This window comes from Myotis lucifugus, unplaced genomic scaffold (assembly GCF_000147115.1).
Source record: "Myotis lucifugus unplaced genomic scaffold, Myoluc2.0 scaffold_169, whole genome shotgun sequence".
NCBI lineage: Eukaryota > Metazoa > Chordata > Mammalia > Chiroptera > Vespertilionidae > Myotis > Myotis lucifugus.
In genome coordinates, this window is record NW_005871217.1 from 387,262 (window position 1) to 405,236 (window position 17,975).

The 17,975-nt window shown below is 46.3% G+C and overlaps 1 protein-coding gene across 2 annotated transcripts in view; it reads right to left on the reverse strand.

Moving 5' to 3' along the window:
* The window catches only part of SMC1A (structural maintenance of chromosomes 1A), a 29,146-nt gene extending 11,193 nt beyond the window's left edge, over positions 1-17,953 (reverse strand). For both annotated transcript variants that reach the window (XM_006096129.3, XM_023759995.1), the window contains exons 1-18: positions 17,764-17,953; positions 12,691-12,879; positions 12,480-12,592; positions 11,436-11,639; positions 11,104-11,342; positions 10,164-10,422; positions 9,927-10,067; positions 8,414-8,496; positions 8,051-8,258; positions 6,907-7,092; positions 6,644-6,823; positions 6,403-6,549; positions 6,170-6,307; positions 5,347-5,463; positions 5,140-5,246; positions 1,822-1,963; positions 631-776; positions 386-539 (exon numbers count right to left, since the gene is read on the reverse strand). In XM_006096129.3, the coding sequence (XP_006096191.1) occupies positions 386-539; positions 631-776; positions 1,822-1,963; positions 5,140-5,246; positions 5,347-5,463; positions 6,170-6,307; positions 6,403-6,549; positions 6,644-6,823; positions 6,907-7,092; positions 8,051-8,258; positions 8,414-8,496; positions 9,927-10,067; positions 10,164-10,422; positions 11,104-11,342; positions 11,436-11,639; positions 12,480-12,592; positions 12,691-12,879; positions 17,764-17,872 (2,862 nt within the window). In that variant the 5' untranslated portion in view covers positions 17,873-17,953. The remainder of the gene's footprint in view (positions 1-385; positions 540-630; positions 777-1,821; positions 1,964-5,139; positions 5,247-5,346; positions 5,464-6,169; positions 6,308-6,402; positions 6,550-6,643; positions 6,824-6,906; positions 7,093-8,050; positions 8,259-8,413; positions 8,497-9,926; positions 10,068-10,163; positions 10,423-11,103; positions 11,343-11,435; positions 11,640-12,479; positions 12,593-12,690; positions 12,880-17,763) is intronic.
* Between the last annotated feature and the right edge of the window lie 22 nt (positions 17,954-17,975).

The following is a 17,975-nucleotide window of genomic DNA, read 5'->3' on the forward strand; positions in this document are numbered from 1 at the left end:
CCCTCAGGTCCTCCATCTTCCATCTTCCTTTCCTCTTGGCTAATGTCCCTCAATTGCTGCTCCTACCAATATCCATCACCTGCTGGAGCTAACAGCTCAATTCCTAAGGTTAATGAAAGATTTCATGTTCTCCTGGCTTACCCTCCTCACCACCTACTGACATACAGCTCTACCCCCAATGCAACTTCCCTGTCACACCAGGCCACTACCTTTCACCTCGCCTGTCTCCACAGCCTCCCCTGCCACCCCTCCTTATGTCCCACCATCTTTCTCTCTCTCTCTCTCTCTCTCTCTCTCCTGTCCTCCCCGGCCACTTTCACATTTTCTTCCCATCCCTGGTTAATGTTGCTCACAGCCCACTCCCAACACCAACCCTGATACTCACCTCTTCCTGACTAATATCATCCATGGTGCCCTTGGACAGTGGCAACTTGATGTCCTGCATCTTGCAGGCCTGTAGCAGGTTGTGGCGGTCACTGCGCTTCTGTTCAAGCTTGGTCTCAATGGCTGTCACCTCCTTTTGTAAATGGGTCATTTCCCTAAGAAGATCCAGGGAAAAAGGTGAGACCCAAATCCAGCAGGTTGCCTGCCATACCTACTTGCCCCAACCCCAGGCCTGAACCCACTCACTTGTTGGCGCCCCCCAGTTTCTTACGAATCTCCTCCATCTCGTGATTCTTGTCATTCACCTCTGACTTCTTGGCCAGGTGCTGATTCTTTAGATCTTGCAGCTGGGCCATGGTCTCATCTATGATCTTCATGTGTCTTTGTTCCTCCTGGTCCCAGCAGGGGGAACAGGACAAGAGGTGAAGGCTTTCCTTATCTCTCCTAGGATCTTCTCCTTCTGTCCCCACCCTTTTCACCAGTTTGTTGGAGCCTCTCTTCAATGAGTTCTGCTTTCACAAACCCTTCTCACCTCTCAAGCTTCTTTTATCTTATTCTAAATTATCTGGTTGCCCATTTTACCAGTTGCCTACTGTACAGAAGTTCAAAATACAGAAAAAGTATTTAGCAGGGATGACAAAAATCACTCATAATCCCACCAGCTAGAGATAACCAATCAATATTTTAGCCTGTTTCCTCCCAGCATTACGTATAGGACAGATCCACAAAGTTAAGGCTAGATTGTAATTAAAACTCGATATTTTTGATTTGTTATACTTGAGCATCTTTTCCACATCAAAACTACTGTTGTGAGCTATATAATAACATCAATGTTTTTTTAAAACCCACACAAACAATATGGTGGATTTTTTCTATGAGTACACATACATGAATGTTGAAGTATTCAAGTCAATCAATACCTGCAGGTTTGGAAGATATACATTCCATGGAGTTAGCCCCGGGAAGAATAAGAGGACTGGGAATGAGTGGTCAGTCACAGGGGGCTATGGTCTGATTGTTTAAAAGGGGAGTGTTTTGTTCTCATTTTGATCTTAAAGTCACATAGAGAGGACGTATTGACAACTTACTCTCAAATGGCTCATAAAAAGAATATGCACAGCCCAGACAGCATGGCTCAGTGGTTGAGCATCAACCTATGAACCAGGAGGTCATGGTTCGATTCCCGGTCAGGGCACATGCCCAGGTTGCAGACTCAATCCCCAGTGTGGGGCGTGCAGGAGGCAGCCAATCAATGATTCTCTCTCATCATGGATGTTTCTATCTCTCTCTCCCTCTCTGAAATCAATAAAAATAAATATTTTTTTTTTTAAAAGAATATGCATCCACAGAGAGAGTCTGCAAAAGCAAACATGGCAACATGTTAATGACTCTTGGTGATGGGTACATGGGAGTTCTTTTCATGCTCTCTTTCCTTACCTTCTTGAGCTTTTCTATCTCATTTTCATCCTTTTTCACCGTTTGCTCCCACATGTGTACTTTATCCTGGTCCTCTTTCAGTTGGTTCTTTTCAAAGTCCAACTGGATGCCCAAACGAGTCTTCTGATTCTCAAACTCCAAACTGTGGGGAGAAAGGAGAACTAGGCCCAGGTCGTAGGGATCCCGGGTCACTGCTAAATTTCAGTCACCACCCAGCTCATCCATCCACATCCACATAAAACTGTTCCCTGAAGTTGGAGAATTAAGTTCCTCAGCCAAGCTTTCTGGAAATGGCACAAGCCAGGGGAAACCGGGCCAAAATCCATTAGTCTCCCTTTAAACACTGGAGGACTCCAGACCCTCCACCCGCAACTTCCTAGATGGAAGCACAAAAAGGTCCACCTCAACCCACCAGCTATAATTCCTATTTATTAAGCTTCTGTGTACTTTACATACATTACCTCTAATCCTCTAATCAACAGCTCCACAACTAGGCATTATTATTCTCATTTTACAAATAAGGAGACTTGGGCCAAGAGGTAAAAGACCTTTGCCCAAGGCCACATAGCTAGTAAATGGCAAACGTGAGATTGAAACCCAGGTCTAGCACCAAACCCAGGCTCCTTCTCCTATGGCATTGGTGCAGTCCAGTGTGGTGGGATAAGAGGAATGGTATCCCAACTCTGCCATTTACTAGTAGTGTACTCTCGGGCAAGTTAGTTATCCTCTCCATGCCTCTGTTTCCTCATCTGTAAAATGGAAATAATAATAGTACTTACCTCGGAGTTACTGGGAGTTAATATGTATGTCCTTAGAACCATACCTGGCACCCAGTTAAGTACTCAGTCAATTGTAGTTACCATCATTACTGCCAGGTATTCGACTCATATTGACTCGTTCCAACTACGGTCCGTACATGCGCACCCCCACCCCAAGATTCCAGAACTTCTAAGGGGTAGTAGAGCTTGGGGAGCAAAAAACCATGGAGAAAATACTAGATTCCTGCTATTGCCCTCCTCACCATCTCTTCAGAACTCAAAGAATATGTAACCAGCATACAGATACTTCCAGCGGCCCCACACCCCCAATGTGGTGTCATAGATGCTGCCAGATGTCATGCTGGCAGTTTAAACCTATTAGTCACTATAATCCAAATGAAATGTAATTGACTCTATAATTTTGAGCTATGCAATTTTAAGTCCAATCTCCTAAGCATGACTCATAAAGCCCTCTGTGATCTGGCCCCCGCTGACCTTTCCACCATCCCCGCCTTCCACCTGACCCCGTTTCTATGCTGCAGACATTCAGAACTCTTTAGTTTCCAGAACAAGGCATGATCCCTCACACCTCTGAGCATGCTGTTCTCACTGCCTGGGACTTTGCTGCCCGGCTGGCTAAATCCTACTCACTCTACAGGTCTCCATTTCATCATTCCTTGTTCTGTAAAACCTTTCCCGAAGGCTGTGATCAGGTTCTTAGTTTCTATTACACTTTGTTGGATTCCTCCCTGTATAGGCGTTGAGCTAATCACATCCCACAGTTCCTAACGCATTTATGATTGCTGTCTGTGCAAGACCCTTCCTTTGTCTCCTCTGGTTCTCTCCCTGATTTTCACTCCCCTTTTCTTCTTTACAGTGAGCATGCACTCCAAAGCGACAGATATATATACACACATACACAAACATATGTACATAGCCTTAAAATGCATACCCTTATAAAATGTCATTTTGTTTTTCAACTTACACAAATGCATGGTGCTGTACATTTATACAGGGCACTGCCCGTCAATCTAGTTCTTGCTTTAAACAGCTATAGAGTATTCAGGAGTCTATAGACTCATCACATTTCACTTATACTTTCCCTCGTGATGGCTGTCTACATTGCACCAACATCCTACTACCGAATTATGACAAGATAAACGGCCCTGAATGTGTCCCTCTGTGACCCTGTGGCAAGACTCTCTGTGATACATACCCAGGTGTGGCTTTGCTAAGTCACAGAACTGCCAGAGACTTATTTTCACTGAATACCTCTAGATTGTTTTAATTTATATTTCTCTGATTAGGAATGAGACTGAATATCACTTTGTAATTAGCCATTCAAACTTCTCTTTCCATGACATGCTAACTACATCCTCTGTCCAGTTTTCTATTGGGTTTCTTGTTTGGATTTTTCCTCTTGTTGATTTGAAGTTCCTTGACCATTTCCTCTGTATTTTGTATCTACCTAAGGTACAGTATTGATCATATTAATCTGAAGTTACTGATCTACTTGTTTGTCTCCCCTACTACTCCATAACTCAACTCACTGAGGGCAGGGACAGTTTCTGACTCAATTCTATACCCCTTGAGCTTGGCCTGGGGGTAGAAGAGCAATGAATATTTACTGTATGGGTTGTGGGCTACGTGAACTGCCAATTGAGGCTCAGGGGCCAGCAGATGAACTTCAGGGAGACTGTGTTACGTTCATCTGCCTTATCCCCATCTCCCAACCCCCTCCAATACCTAGCACAGGACAACTTGGCACAACATAGGTACTCAAGAAAGGTCTGCTGAACAAATGAATAAACTGAAGTGGGGAAGAGGAGAAACTGTTGTTTTGTTCTTACTATTCTTCTAACCTAGAAATTTGTTACTCCTCACCTGCATTGCCTAACAGGATAATGACAATAATAAAAGCTAATATTTGCCCAGCCAGTGTGGCTCAGTGGTTGAGCATATACCTATGTATGAACCAGGTCAGTTTGATTCCCAGTCAGAGCACATGCCTGGGTTGCAGACTCGATCCCCAGTAGGGGGAGTGCAAGAGGCAGCCAATCAATGATTCTCTTTCATCATTGATGTTGTTCTCTCTCTCCCTCTCCCTTCCTCTCTGAAATCAATAAAAATATATCTAAAAAAAAAAACTTCAACACCTCAGGATTATTTTGAAAAGCTAATATTTATTGCTCTTAGTAGGTGCTAAGTATTATGCTAAACACTTTATACGGATTATTTCACCTGATCTGCCCAACAATGCCATGCATGACACAGGTGTCATTTTCCCATTTTATAGATGATAAGGAAACAGGGGCTGAGAGAGATCAAGTCACTGTCCAACACGAGTTGTGGAGCTGGGATTTTTAACCCAGGTAAACCACATTTAAAGTTGGCCCTCTTACCCACTAGACTGTGCGACATCACCTCCCTAATGTCCCTGTTCTCTAAGGCTGACCTATAATGAACGCCCATCTAAGAGCTGCTCCCAGCCTTATGATGGCATCTGACTTTCCAGGATGTCAGGCTGGGGTCTCAGAGGCACTGCAGTCTCTACACTTACCGCTTCTTGGCGATCTCATTCTGCCTCTTCACCTTCTCTTCCTCAAACTCCCGAATGTTACGCACACCAATCTCCCGACAAAACTCTTCAAACACCTCATCCTCTACCTGACAGAAGCAAAGGAGGGCAAAGGCGCTTTGGGTCAGAGTGCTGCTTCCAGCCCCAGCCCTGCCCCGATGCACATGCTGGCATGGCTCCTCCACCAACCTGGTTCATCTTCTCCTTCAAGTCTTTCATTTCCCTCTCTCGGCTCTGGATGATCCTCTTGATATCATTGATGCGAGGCCCAAAGTTGGCTAGCTCACTCTCCAGCTTGGATTTTTCCTGCAGGAAATGGGGTTGAGAGCATTAAAAAGAGACCAGGCTCCTTAGAGGAAGGAGCCACCCGAGTTCTCTGGCCATGGACACAAAGGGCTAGTTCTCCACACGCTGAGAGAACGTGACTTAGCACTAGTCAAAGCTCCATCATCTCTCGAACTACCACAGAGCTTCAGAAGTTTTAGAAAACTCAGACTTTTTAATTTTAGAAAAAGGCAAAACTACACACACACACACACCCCCCTTCCAGGGTGGTCTGGGGAAGCACGTCATGATCAAACACATTAACATCTAGAAGAGTACCCCACACAGGGACTGAAATGCCTATAGCTCACTATCAATTCACTTTTAGAAGAAGCTCAAATATTAAATAAATGAATTCTGCTAATAATAGCCCCTAATATTTACTGAGCACTTACTGGGTGCGAAGAATCAGTCTAAGCACTTTACATGTACTAACTCATTCAATCTTCACAATGACCCTAATAAAGCAAGTATTATCTTAACTACCATTTTACAGCTAATGATAAAAAAAACTTACACTGATAGGTTAAGTAACTTGCATAATGTTACACAGAGCCAAGATCTGAACCCCTGGCTGGCTGACTGCGCTATGCTAGGTTCCCTGGAGCAGCCTGGGAGAGAGGGGAGCAGGACAAGTTCCCTACCCCCAGAGAAAGCTTTAGAAAACAGGGCTGGGGCCAGACCCCACCTGCAGATTCAGGGCTAGATGGCGTGTCTTGGTCTGTTCCAGGTCACTCTGTGAGTACTTGAGCCGCATCTGCAGCCCGTGGGCCTGAGACTGCACCTGGCGCAGCTCTGCCTCTTTCCGCTTGGCCTTCATCTGCTCCTGGATTGGACAAGAAAGAAGGGCAAGGTGGTAAGAAGGTGGCTGGCCTGAGCTTCGGACCCCCACTCCCAGGGACAATGTTGCCAGTGGCTTACTTTCAGCTCCTCTGTCAACCTCTCCTTCTTCTCTTTCAACTTGTCTACCGCTTTCTCATCCCAGCGCCGCGCCTTGGCCTTCAGGTCACTGGCCCCACCAGAGATCACTCCTGACTTCTGGAACAGGGTCCCATCCAGTGCCACTGTCTACACACAGAAGGGAGAACAGAGAAGCTGAACAGACGAATCTCCAATAGTAAGCCAGCCTGTCCAGCTCCAATCTGGGCAAGGGAATCCATACCTTGTGGCGCTGATGGCCTCCAAAGGCAATGCGGCGGGCATCTTCCACGTTGTCACAGACGAGGGCATTGCCACAAGCGTACTGCAGGGCCTTTTTGATGTGAGGTGGCTCATAGCGAATGACATCAATCACCAGCTTGGCCCCCTTCAGCTCCCGGAGTTTCTCATCTGTAGGTTTCACCTGTAGGAAGAAGCTCAGTAGGTGGCAGAACATGGGAGGCTAGGAGGAGGGTCTTTCACACACTGTCTTGATACCAGCCTCACCTCCAGGTAGTCAAGAGGCAAGAAGGTCTCAGGCTCCCCACGCTGCTCCTTGATGTACTGAATACAGTCCCGGCCTGTCTTCTCTGAGTCCACGATTATGGCATCCATGTTCTTGCCCAAAACCTTGGTTACAGCAATCTGATACTTCTTTTGTGTGGGCTGGCAGAGGTCAATGAGGCGGCCATACTGAGGAAGTCACAGAAGAAAAATAAGGCCTGAGACTTTGGGGAGCTGGCTCAGAAACCCCAATTGCCAGCGTGGGTAGATCAGAGTCTGTATCAGGAACATAGCCCCCAGGCTATGAAGAAAAAGCCTACCCTGGCCCCAAAGCAAAAAGGACTTCATGTAATACTTTAAGCAATAAAAAAGAAAATAAATAAATAAATAAATAAATAAAATAAAAAAAATTAAAAAAAGGACTTCAGGCAGTCATATCTGAATCCAAAATCATCCTTGCTAAACCTCACTTTGACCATTTCACACATTGCTGCCACTCCAGACACAACACCAGATAACCTACATACATTATCTCAAATTCTCACAAGCACCAGCAAAAGAAACCTGTTTTCCCAGTTCATCTGCCCACATTCTCTCCAAACCAACCATAATTCCCTAAGAATTATCAGATGAAGGGAAAGATCTTCAAGGGCAAGGCCCGAGCCTACTTTACCTACATAAAATCCCCAGCAGTGTCTAGAGGAGAGATCAGGAAATATTTATCGAACCCAATTAAGCTGAACCCAGGGATGGGATTACAGATCTGAAAAAGACAGGCAAATGAGCGGGTTGGTTCATAGCAAGGGAACTCATATTGAAGCTTGCACAGAGCTACTTCTGCCCCATGGCCTCTCCCCCTTCCAAGGGTCTCTCTAGTCTCCCTGCCTCCCACAAAAGAGTGGACACAGCAAGACAAAACCTTCCGGAAGATGCAACTGGTGTGATAAAAAGAACATGAGGTTAAGAATCAGAACAAGCTGGTGTGAACTGCAGTTCTTTCACTCATAAGCTGTGCTCTTGGGCAGGTCAATTTAACCTATCAGTTCCCCAGCTGTAAAAAAAGGAATTAACAGGGCTGCTGGGAAAATGATCTGATTGAGTGTGAAAGTAAGTGCTCAGGAAATGAGTTTTTTCTCTCCACTCTTACCACAGAGCCTGGATATAGACGTTTGATGCTTTCCATAATCTCTGCCTTGCGCTGTTGGCGGCTGCTCTCCTGGCGGTCGATGCGGGCATCCCCTAGCTGCTCCATCACCTGGTTCAGCTCCTTATTGATCTCATCAATACGCCGCTTGGCCATCTCCACCTCCTCTGTCAGCTCCCCCTCTAGCTTCTTCTGCTCCTCTAGAGACTGCCTATAAAGTAAGGGGATACAGGGGTTACCCTAGCTGGTCAGGAAATACTTTGGGCTGAAAGGGCCTCTGGGGGTCTCTGCCAGGGGAGGGTTAGGATAGGGAGGTTTCATAAGAACAGGCCCAGAAGTAGGAGGGAAGGCTGCAGAGCCACATACTTGCTAGTCGTGATGTACTCCTCCAGTTTCTCAATCCGCTTCTGATTCTCTTCAATCTCCCGCAGCTTTTGCTTGATCTTGGCCTGGAAGAGAGACAAATACACTCCATTACCAGGGGCTGAGCAAGGTAACTCCCAAGACCATGGGGCCTGGGCTTACAGCCCCTACGTGCCTGCTTAGCCCAACAATCCAGGACAATCTGTCATTATTGCAGGAGGCCTACTAAAAAGCAGACACACAACCTGGCTGGTGTGGCTTGGTTGAGGGTTGTCCCATGCACCAAGAGATCACTGGTTCAATTCTCGGGCAGTGCACATGGACAGGTTGCAGGCTCGAACCCCAGTAGGGGGCGTGCGGGAGACAGTCCATCAATGTTTCTCTCTCATGGATATTTCTATCTCTCTATCCCTTTCCCTTCCTCTCTCTGAAATTAATAAAAATATTCCTTTAAAAAAGCAGATACACAGACAGTGCTCGGTGTGGCTCTGCTAACTGACGAGGCCTCCAAGGGCCTGGTGAGACCCTCTCAGTGTTCTACCCAGCCTGGGCTCTCTTCACCACTCAGGGAGGCTCAAACCAACGCCAAGTAAAGCTTTCTGGGCCTTTCTGCACCTCTGTTTTGTCATCTGTGAAATGTAGGTAACCGCCACCTCAGAAATAATGTAATTAAGTGCTTAATATAGGGTAGCTATTAATATTGACGCCTACCCCAAAAGAAGTGCTTAGCAGAATACCTGGAATGCTGTGAATTCTTGGGGCAGTATAACAATTTTTCTTTTTTGTTTTTTAATTTTTACGTATTGATTTTAGAGAGAGAAAGGAAGGGAGAAACACTGATTTGTTGTTCCAATCATTTATGCATTCATTGGTTGATTTTTAAAATTTGTATTTATTATTTATTTATTTAATATATTTTTATTGATTTCAAAGAGGAAGAAAGAGAGAGACAGAAACATCAATGAGAGAGAATCATTGATTGGCTGCCTCCTGCACACCCCTACTGGGAATCAAGCCCGCAACTCGGGCATGTGCCCTTGACCGGAATCGAACCGGTCAGTCCACAGGATGACATTCTATCCACCGAGCCAAACCGTCTAGGCCATTGGTTGATTCTGACAGGGGATCAAACCCACAACCTTGGCATATCCAGACAATGGTCTAACCAACAAGCAAGGGCCATAACACTTTTCTATTCTTGTTATTATTTCACTATCATTGTTATTAGGAAGACAGTAAGTGAAGTATACTTGATAGGAGTGTGGGCTTTAGAGCTAGACTAGCCAGGTTCATATCCTGGTTCTGCCACTTAATAATGAAGTGACCGTAGGCAAATTGCCTCACCTCTGTGATATAGTTTCCTCATTTGGAAAAGCAGAAATTAAACGAGTGAATACACGTATAGTGCCCAACATACAGTAAGTGCTTGCTCGATGTTAGCTGTTGTCGTTACAATTAAGATGATCATTACTTCCTTTTCTCTGGACCATCACCCCCAATCCTGTAACATGCCCACCTCTGTCTCTACTTTCTTCCGCTCTTCCAGATCCAGCCGGTCCTGGTCAGCTTTCTGGTCTCGATTGAACTTCTCCAGCTCCTGGGCCAGAGTAGCAGCTCTCTTGCTGGCTTCTTCTTTCAACCGGTGGTATTTCTTCACCTGTGTTAGAGACCGGGAAGGAGGACACAGATGACCGGTCAGTCCATGTCAGCCCAGCAATCTCCCCATCCTCCCCTCAGCCCTCCCAGAGCTTACCTGATTCTCCTCCAGGGTCAAGTCTCTGCCCTGACTCTGACTCTCCTCTTCCATCCGTTCCTCAAACTCCTGCCGGGCTTTTTCCACCGAGAGCATCTCCTTTTCCAGCTCATCCATGTCACCTTTACGCTTCTTGTAATGCTTCTGAGCATTCTGTAGGGACTTCTTGGCTGCTTCCAGCTTCTTGATTTTGTGGGAGGTATTCTCCTTGGCTTTGATGTATTGAGGCCGCTTCTGGTTCAATTCTGAATCCTTTTCCCTTTTGCCAGAGGGGAGGGGGAAAACCAGTCAGCACTGTTGGAGGAGGGTTCCTAGGTTTTTTACCCAAAGAAAGGGATGCCTGAACCCCCACACACAGCCAGCCCCAGGGAACTGCCTAAGAATAATGACCTGATGCCCCCACAGATCCTCAAAAAAGGGGCTGATTATTCCCTGGGACCTTCTGCCTGGCATTCCAGGCCCTCCATAAGGTTAAAGCTGCTACCCTGGCCTCAACCAGCCAGGCCAGAACCCTCATAACAACTCTTAGAATATTCTGTGTTAGCCGTCCCCCATCTGAACTGGCCTTTTAAAATCCTGTCCCTGCGCCCTGGCTGGTTTTGCTCAGTGGATAGAGCGTCGGCCTGTGGACTGAAGGGTCCCAGGTTCGATTCTGGTCAAGGGTACATGCCTGGGTTGCGGGCTTAATCTCACTGTGGGGCGTGCAGGAGGCAGCTGATCAATGATCTCTCTCATCACTGATGTTTCTACCTCTCTCTCCCTTCCTCTCTGAAATCAATAAAAATATATATTTAAAAAAATAAAACTGAAAAATAAAATGCAAGTCAAGAGGAAAATAGAGAAACTAGTATGGATGCTGAACTCCAGGCTGAGAGGAGCCCTAGGAAACAGGACAGCCTCTTGGTTTCCCATGAATTGCACGCCCAGGCCTGTCTCTTACTTGATCTCCTTCTCAATCTGCTGCTGCTCCCGCATCATTTTGCCCAGCTCCTTCTTCTTCTCCTTCAGCTCATCCTCTACCTTGTCCATACGCTTCTTGTCCTTCTCTATCTCCTTATTCTTAGAGGCCAGCTCCTTATTGAGCTTCTCAATTTCCACTTCGTTGTGATACAGCTTAAAGAGCTGCAGCTGGACCTGAGCTCGCACCACCTCGTCTTTCAGGCGCTGGTAGCGGTCAGCCTGTGCAAATAGAGGCATGGAGTCAGGGGGTGCATCAGGAAGGCACTGGCTCCCCATCCTCTCTCAGGGCCCTGAGGCAGCCTGGCCACCTACCTCTTCTTTTTCTTGTTTGGCCTCCTTGCGTTCAGCTGCGATGTTTTTCTTGCGATGGTAATTAAATTGTGTGTCCTCTTCAGCTTTTACCATTTCCTTCTTTCGCTTGTCATACTCCTGGGCCAGCTCTCCAGAGCGACTGATCTCTTCGAATAGCGCTGTCCTCTCTTTGGGGTTCTTCATGGCAATGGATTCCACAGCACCCTAGTAAAGGTCAAAACACTCTCCCCACTTAGACCCTAGCCAGCCAGTTCCTCCGACCTACTCCCACCACTCAATCTTTCAGAAGAAGGTCACTGAGCCTCCTCCCCACACTGGGTGCCGCATTTCACACTGGGCTCTGAGGACACATTCCTGGCCTTTTGAGGTGCATGGGAAGCAGAAGCAAAGCCAACACCATGTATTAAATGCAGCAACAGAAGCAGCACAGAAAAGGACTAAATGAAGCCTGGGGGTAGGAGACTGGTAGGACTGTCTACAGGGAAAGGTTTCCCAAAGGTGACATCTAAGCTGAGTTTGGAAGATGTGGAAGAACTAACCAAGAAAGTGGGAGAGACGAGGTTGTTCCGTGTAGAGAAAAATTAACGTGCAAAGGCCTACAGTCCAAAGAAAGCAGGTGAATTTGGGGGAACTGCAAATGGTTTCATTAGTCTGGAGTGCAGGGGTGGAGGGAAGAGCATTGGCAGATGAGGCCAGTGAGGTAGGCAGGAACCAAAGGATGGTGTTTCCTGAATGGCAGGAGTTTGGATTTCATGCTAAGGCAGTGGTTCTCAAACTTTAGCGTGTACAATCCTAACCTGGAGGGCTTGGTAAAACACACACTGCTGGGCTCTACCCCCATAGTCTCCGAGTCTGTAGGTCTAGGATGAAGCCTGAAAATGTGCATTTCTAATATGTCCCCAGTGATGCTGATCTGAAGACTACAAGGGCAAGACTGGAGTGAGGAAGCTGCTCTATTAGTTCAGGGCAGAGAGGAAGCCAGAGATGAAGCAGGCCCAAGGGTTGGCAAAAAGCAGAGAGCCAATAATTGTTAAAAAAGCCCACCTGGAAGACGAGGAAGTTACGAGCTTTGATGAGAATGCCCAACTTCTCTAATTCCTCACTGTACTCGTGTAGCTGGACCACTTTGTTGTTGATCTTGTACTCAGAGGAACCCCCTACAAGACAAGTTGGCCAAGGGTCAGGTTTTCCTCGCCAGCCAACTAGTCTAGCCACGTCCAGGACCCAAGGAGAGGCCCTGGTCAGCCTAACTCACCAACAATAACACGGGCAAAGGTGCGGTCCTCAGCACCCTCCTCAGAGTAGACCATGCTGACAAAGGCCCGGTTGGCAGCTGGCTTGCCCACAGGAGCTCCATGGATCAGATCCCTCAGGGTCTTTACTCGCAGGTTGCTGGTTTTTTCGCCCAATACAAAACTGATGGCATCCATGAGATTTGACTTACCTAAGGGCGGAGGGGACAACAAAGAGGAGGGGAAGTCAGAAGGGAGAGGAAAAGGAATTAAGGAGCTATTGAGAGGAACAGGAATATTCCCTAAGCACTCACTTCTCAGACTCAGGAGGAGAAAATATTGCTCATAAAGACTGAGCCCAACCAAAGCTCTGGGTCAAAAGCTTAGAAAAAACGGTCCCTCTGCAGTTGCTACTTATAGCAGCCAAAAACTAGAACCCTATCTAAGGAAAAGGTATATTTACAGAATAGATTGTTCTACAACCTTTAAATGTGTTTTTTGCTTTTTACTGACTTTAGAGAGAGGAAGGGAGAGGAAGAGAGGAAAAAACAAGTGTGAAAGAGAAACATCGATTGACTGCCTCCTGCATGCCCCCTACTGGGGATTGAGCCTGCAACCCGGGTATGTGCCCTGACCGGGAATTGAACCCACAACCCTTTGGTGCCTGGGATGACGCCTCAACCAATGCTCCAACCAATTGAGCCACACCGGCCAGGGCTATTCTACAACCTTTAATAACATGGGAAAATGCCCACAATAGGAAAAACAAGCAAGATACAAAACTCAATATATGCCCTAGCCGGTTTAGCTTGGTGGCAAGAGCGTCAGCCTACGGACTGAAAGTCGTGAGTTCAATTCCCAGTCAGAGCACATACCCAGGTTGTGGGCTTGATCTTGGTCAGGGCAAGATGTTTCCCTCTCTCTCCCCCTTCCTCTTTCTCTAAAACCAATAAAAACATATCCTTGAGTGAGGATTTTTTAAAAAAAATAATAAAATAAAAATGGTTGCGATAGCAAATTTTTGTGTATTTTGCCACAATTTTTTTAAAGGCATTATTCTATTGTGATACAATATGAAGGACACAGCATCTAGGAAGTTATTTTCCCAAAAATATTTAACCTGAATTTAAACAAGTCTTTAGACCTCCCTTCAGGGTGACAGGAAATACAGCAGTTAGAGGAACATGGTAAATGACACCACGAGGAAACCTTACGACAAACAGAATGTGGAATATTCTACAAGACAACTGGCCTGGGATTTTCAGAGTCAATGTCAAAAAGAAAGGTTAGGAGAACCATTCCAGAACACTAGAGATAACTGAGACATAAGCAAAGGCAGTACATGAACTCTGATTGGATTTTGTCCCCCCTCAAAACCCCCAAAAGACATTTTTGGGAGCAATTAGGGAAGCCTGAATATGAACTGGGTGATTGATGACATGAGGAAATTAACTTTCTTAGGTGTGATAATGGTATATTGGTAACACAGGAGAATGGTTTTAGGAGATGAATGCTGAATCCCTTAGAGGTGAATGTCATTAAGTCTACAATTTACTTGCAAATGATTAAGCAAAACATACATGTATGTCTGAAAATTTTCATAATAAAAACTTGGGGAGAGAGAAAGGCACAAGAAAAAAACCACATGAAAATGTAAACAGTTTAACAGTAGTCACTTCTGGAAAGGAAAGTAGGTAATAGGTCAGGGAAGAAATGGAATTTTCTTTTTATTGTATATCCCCTGGGATTTTTTTGAATTTTATACAATGTGCATTTATTAGCTATTCAAGTAAATATGATTAACATTACGAGTGGTTATCTCTTCAATAGAGAAGTCACAGTTTTTATTTTCTTCAGTTTAGACTCAGAAAAAAATATTTTAAAAAAATTTAGACTGGGGTTAGGGGCTAGGGAACAGTTTAATCTCTGTAAATTATATCTCAAGGTTCTCCCCAAACATGTTACGTGACTGAACTGAGGATGTGATTTCTAACACCTAGCTATAAAAACCCGGGTCCTTCCAAGGAGGCAGTTTGAGACAGCGATTAAGAGCTTGGGTTCTAGGCCGGTGTGGCTCAGTAGGCTGGGCATTATCCCATGCACCAGGAGGTCACTGGTTCCATTCCCTGTCAAGGGCACATGCCAGAGTTGAAGGCTTGATCCCCAGTAGGGAGTGTGCAGGAGGCAGCCAATTGATGTTACATTCTCACATGGATGTTTTTCTCTCCCTCTCCCTTTCCCTCTCTAAAAATCAATAAACTGCTTTTTTAATGTTTTGGGGGATGGGCGTGGGGTGGAGGGGGTCAATGGGGGGAAAGGGGAGACATTTGTAATACTTTCAACAATAGAGGAAGGTGGGGGGGTGGGAAGAGATTAACCAAAGAATTTATATGCATATATGCATAACCCATGGACACAATAGTGTGGTGAAGGCCTGCGGAGGGAGGGGGGGACATGGGGGGGAGGGGCAGGCTAAAAGAGGTCAATGGCGGTGGGGGGGGGAATGGGGGGCATCTGTAATACTTTCAGCAATAAAGATAATTTTTTACAAAGACAGCAAAGAATCATATTTGGTTCAACAGTCAACAATTAAGTTGTTAACAAGTTTTTAAATCTATATAAAGAGCTTCAAAAAAAATAAAGATTAAAAAAAAAAAAAAGCTTGGGTTCTAGTCCAATAGATTAGGTTGTATTTAGTTTCACTATTTCTTAGCTGACCTCACCTGGAAAATGTGAGAAACCATGACTCGTGGGTAAAACATCTAAAACAATGCCTGGCATATAGTCCTCCATTGGAGTGGCAGGAGCACAGGCTTGGACAAGCATAGGTTCTAGTTCTAGTCCTGGCTCTGGGAATCAGTGTGCAAGTGATTGCAACTCTTAGTGCCTCAGCCTCTTCATATACAAAACATAGATAATGGGATCTCCCTCTTAGGGTCATTGTGAGAATTTCAATGTAAAAGGGCCCAATAAATAAATACACAGTAGGTGCTCAATAAATGGCAGTCCCATTCTAACAAGCCTGACTCAGCAATGTCTCCCTCATCACAGCAGGACTAGCACACCATGCAGACCAGGAATCAGCCTATTAGACACTCATTTGTAACCTTAGGGCTTCTCCCATGCTCTTCCCAGACTTAAGGACATCTCACAAAGGCCGGCCTACTCACAATCATTCAATATTATAAGCATTTTTATAACATGCATTATGAGCTGAATAGTGACAAAACGTTTTAAGAAATGTCTTCTTTGAGACACTCCTAGACCAGTAATAAAGATACAAAAACATACCATGAATACAAGATAGGAGAAAATAAACGTTAATGTGTACCAAGTGCCTACTGTGTGCCAGAGAAGAGCAATTCACTGAGGGGAATCAAGGAATGCCTCATGGAGGTGGGCATTGAAGAATGAGGGTAAGAGGGGAGGTCAGGCCCAGGACCTTTTCAGAACAGCCGGGTATACAAATCTACCCACCCATGTTGAGGGGACCAAATGACAAGAGGTGCCTCTTGCCTCCTTTCCAAATTCTAAGAAACTGGAGCGGAACCCCAAGCATTAGCCCTCTAAGCCAGTCAGTGGTTCTCAAGAGGTTGGTAGGGGGAGTGATTTTGCAACCCCCAGGGGGCATTTAGCAATGTCCGGAGACATTCTTGGTTGTCCCATCTGGGGGTGCGGGGGTGCTACTGTCATCCAGAGGGTAGAAGCCAAGGATACCACTAAACATCCTGAAATGCACAGGACCAACCCCACAGCAAAGAATCACCTCGCTGGAAATGTCAACAGTGCAGCTGTTGAGAAACCCTGCTCTCCACTGAGAGCCAAACAGGCAAGACGCCAAGGGAGGTCCACAGTTAGAGCTACTTCAATAAAGGCAGCCACCTCGGGCTAGTGAATGATTTAGCGAGAGCAACTCCAGGCTGGAGCAGCACAGCAGGATTCCAAACAAACTCTTCAGAGGGTAGATGGGTGAAACACACCGTGTATCATTTAGAGATGGGGAGTTAAGATATGAAATAGTGGCCTGACCAGACCACCCTTTCTTTTTTCCCCGTTTTATTGAAATATAACTGACATAACATGTTACTCGTTTCAGGTGTACAATAAAAATGATTCCATATTTGTACATATTGCAAAATGACCACCACAGTAAGTTTAGCTGACATCCATCACCTCGCATGATTACAATTTTTTTGTTGTGATGAGAACGTCTGCGATCTACTCTCTTAGCAACTTTTAAATATACAATACAGTATTGTTAACTACAGCCGCCGCCCAGCCACCCAAGTCACCCGATAACATCTACCGGTCTGGTCTCATTTCCGGCACAGCGCTTATCTCAGCTGCAAAAGATTCTATTTTCTCTTTCTTGGTTACGTAACTGTCCTGGGAGCATGGCTTATTCTATTCTGCGCTATTTCCGCAGCATCTTGATAACTCCTTATAAAACAGTAAGCACTCGGTTAATTTGGGGAGCTTGAATAAGTTCTGACTTTTTAGCGGTTTCAGTGCTAGCACAGGGGCGAGAAAGAGGCATATCCACCTCTGAGCTGGGGAGGGCGGCCGGGGATGGAGGATGGAGACCCCAAGCACTATGGAGACGCCAGCGCTGGGTCTCAAATTCAAAATTGCCCGCCTTCAAAAGAGAGCACACACAAAAAAAGGGGGGCGAAATCGGAGCGTACCAATGTGAGGCGGGACGGGTTAAATGTACCGCTTGGGACCGGAGGCCACGAAAGGGGTACCAGCAGTCCCACACCTTCCAGAGGGTTCATACAAGGAGGGGATCCAGCTGCCAGCGGACTTGGACCACTTTTGGCGGGAGGGGGGGCAGAGGAAAGGGGAGCATACCGGGCGGAGCGTACCACTCGGGCTGGAGTGGGGGGCGCGTAAAGAGCGGGCAACTGACACCTAGGGAAGAGGTTCAAGTCAGAGCCCCCGAGCCGGGACAGCGGCTTTGGGCCGTACCCCCGAAGGAGGGGCGAGGAACCTGTTACAGTTCGCGACATTTCAGGTGGCATGGGCTGGGTTGTACTATGATACTGGAGAGGGGTCCAGGGCGGGATGTGCGCAGGGCCGCAGCAGGGTAATCTCACCAGAGCCATTGGGTCCAATGATGGCAGTAAACCTCTGAAATGGTCCGATAATCTGTCGCCCCTTGTACGACTTAAAGTTCTCAATCTCAATCAGTTTCAGGAAACCCATGACGGCGGCGGCGCCGGCGGCGGTACGAATGGCCGCGCCGTACGCCGGGAACTGGAGTAGCCTGCGCGGGAAACACCGCGGTGCAAGCCGGGCGGCGAGCAAA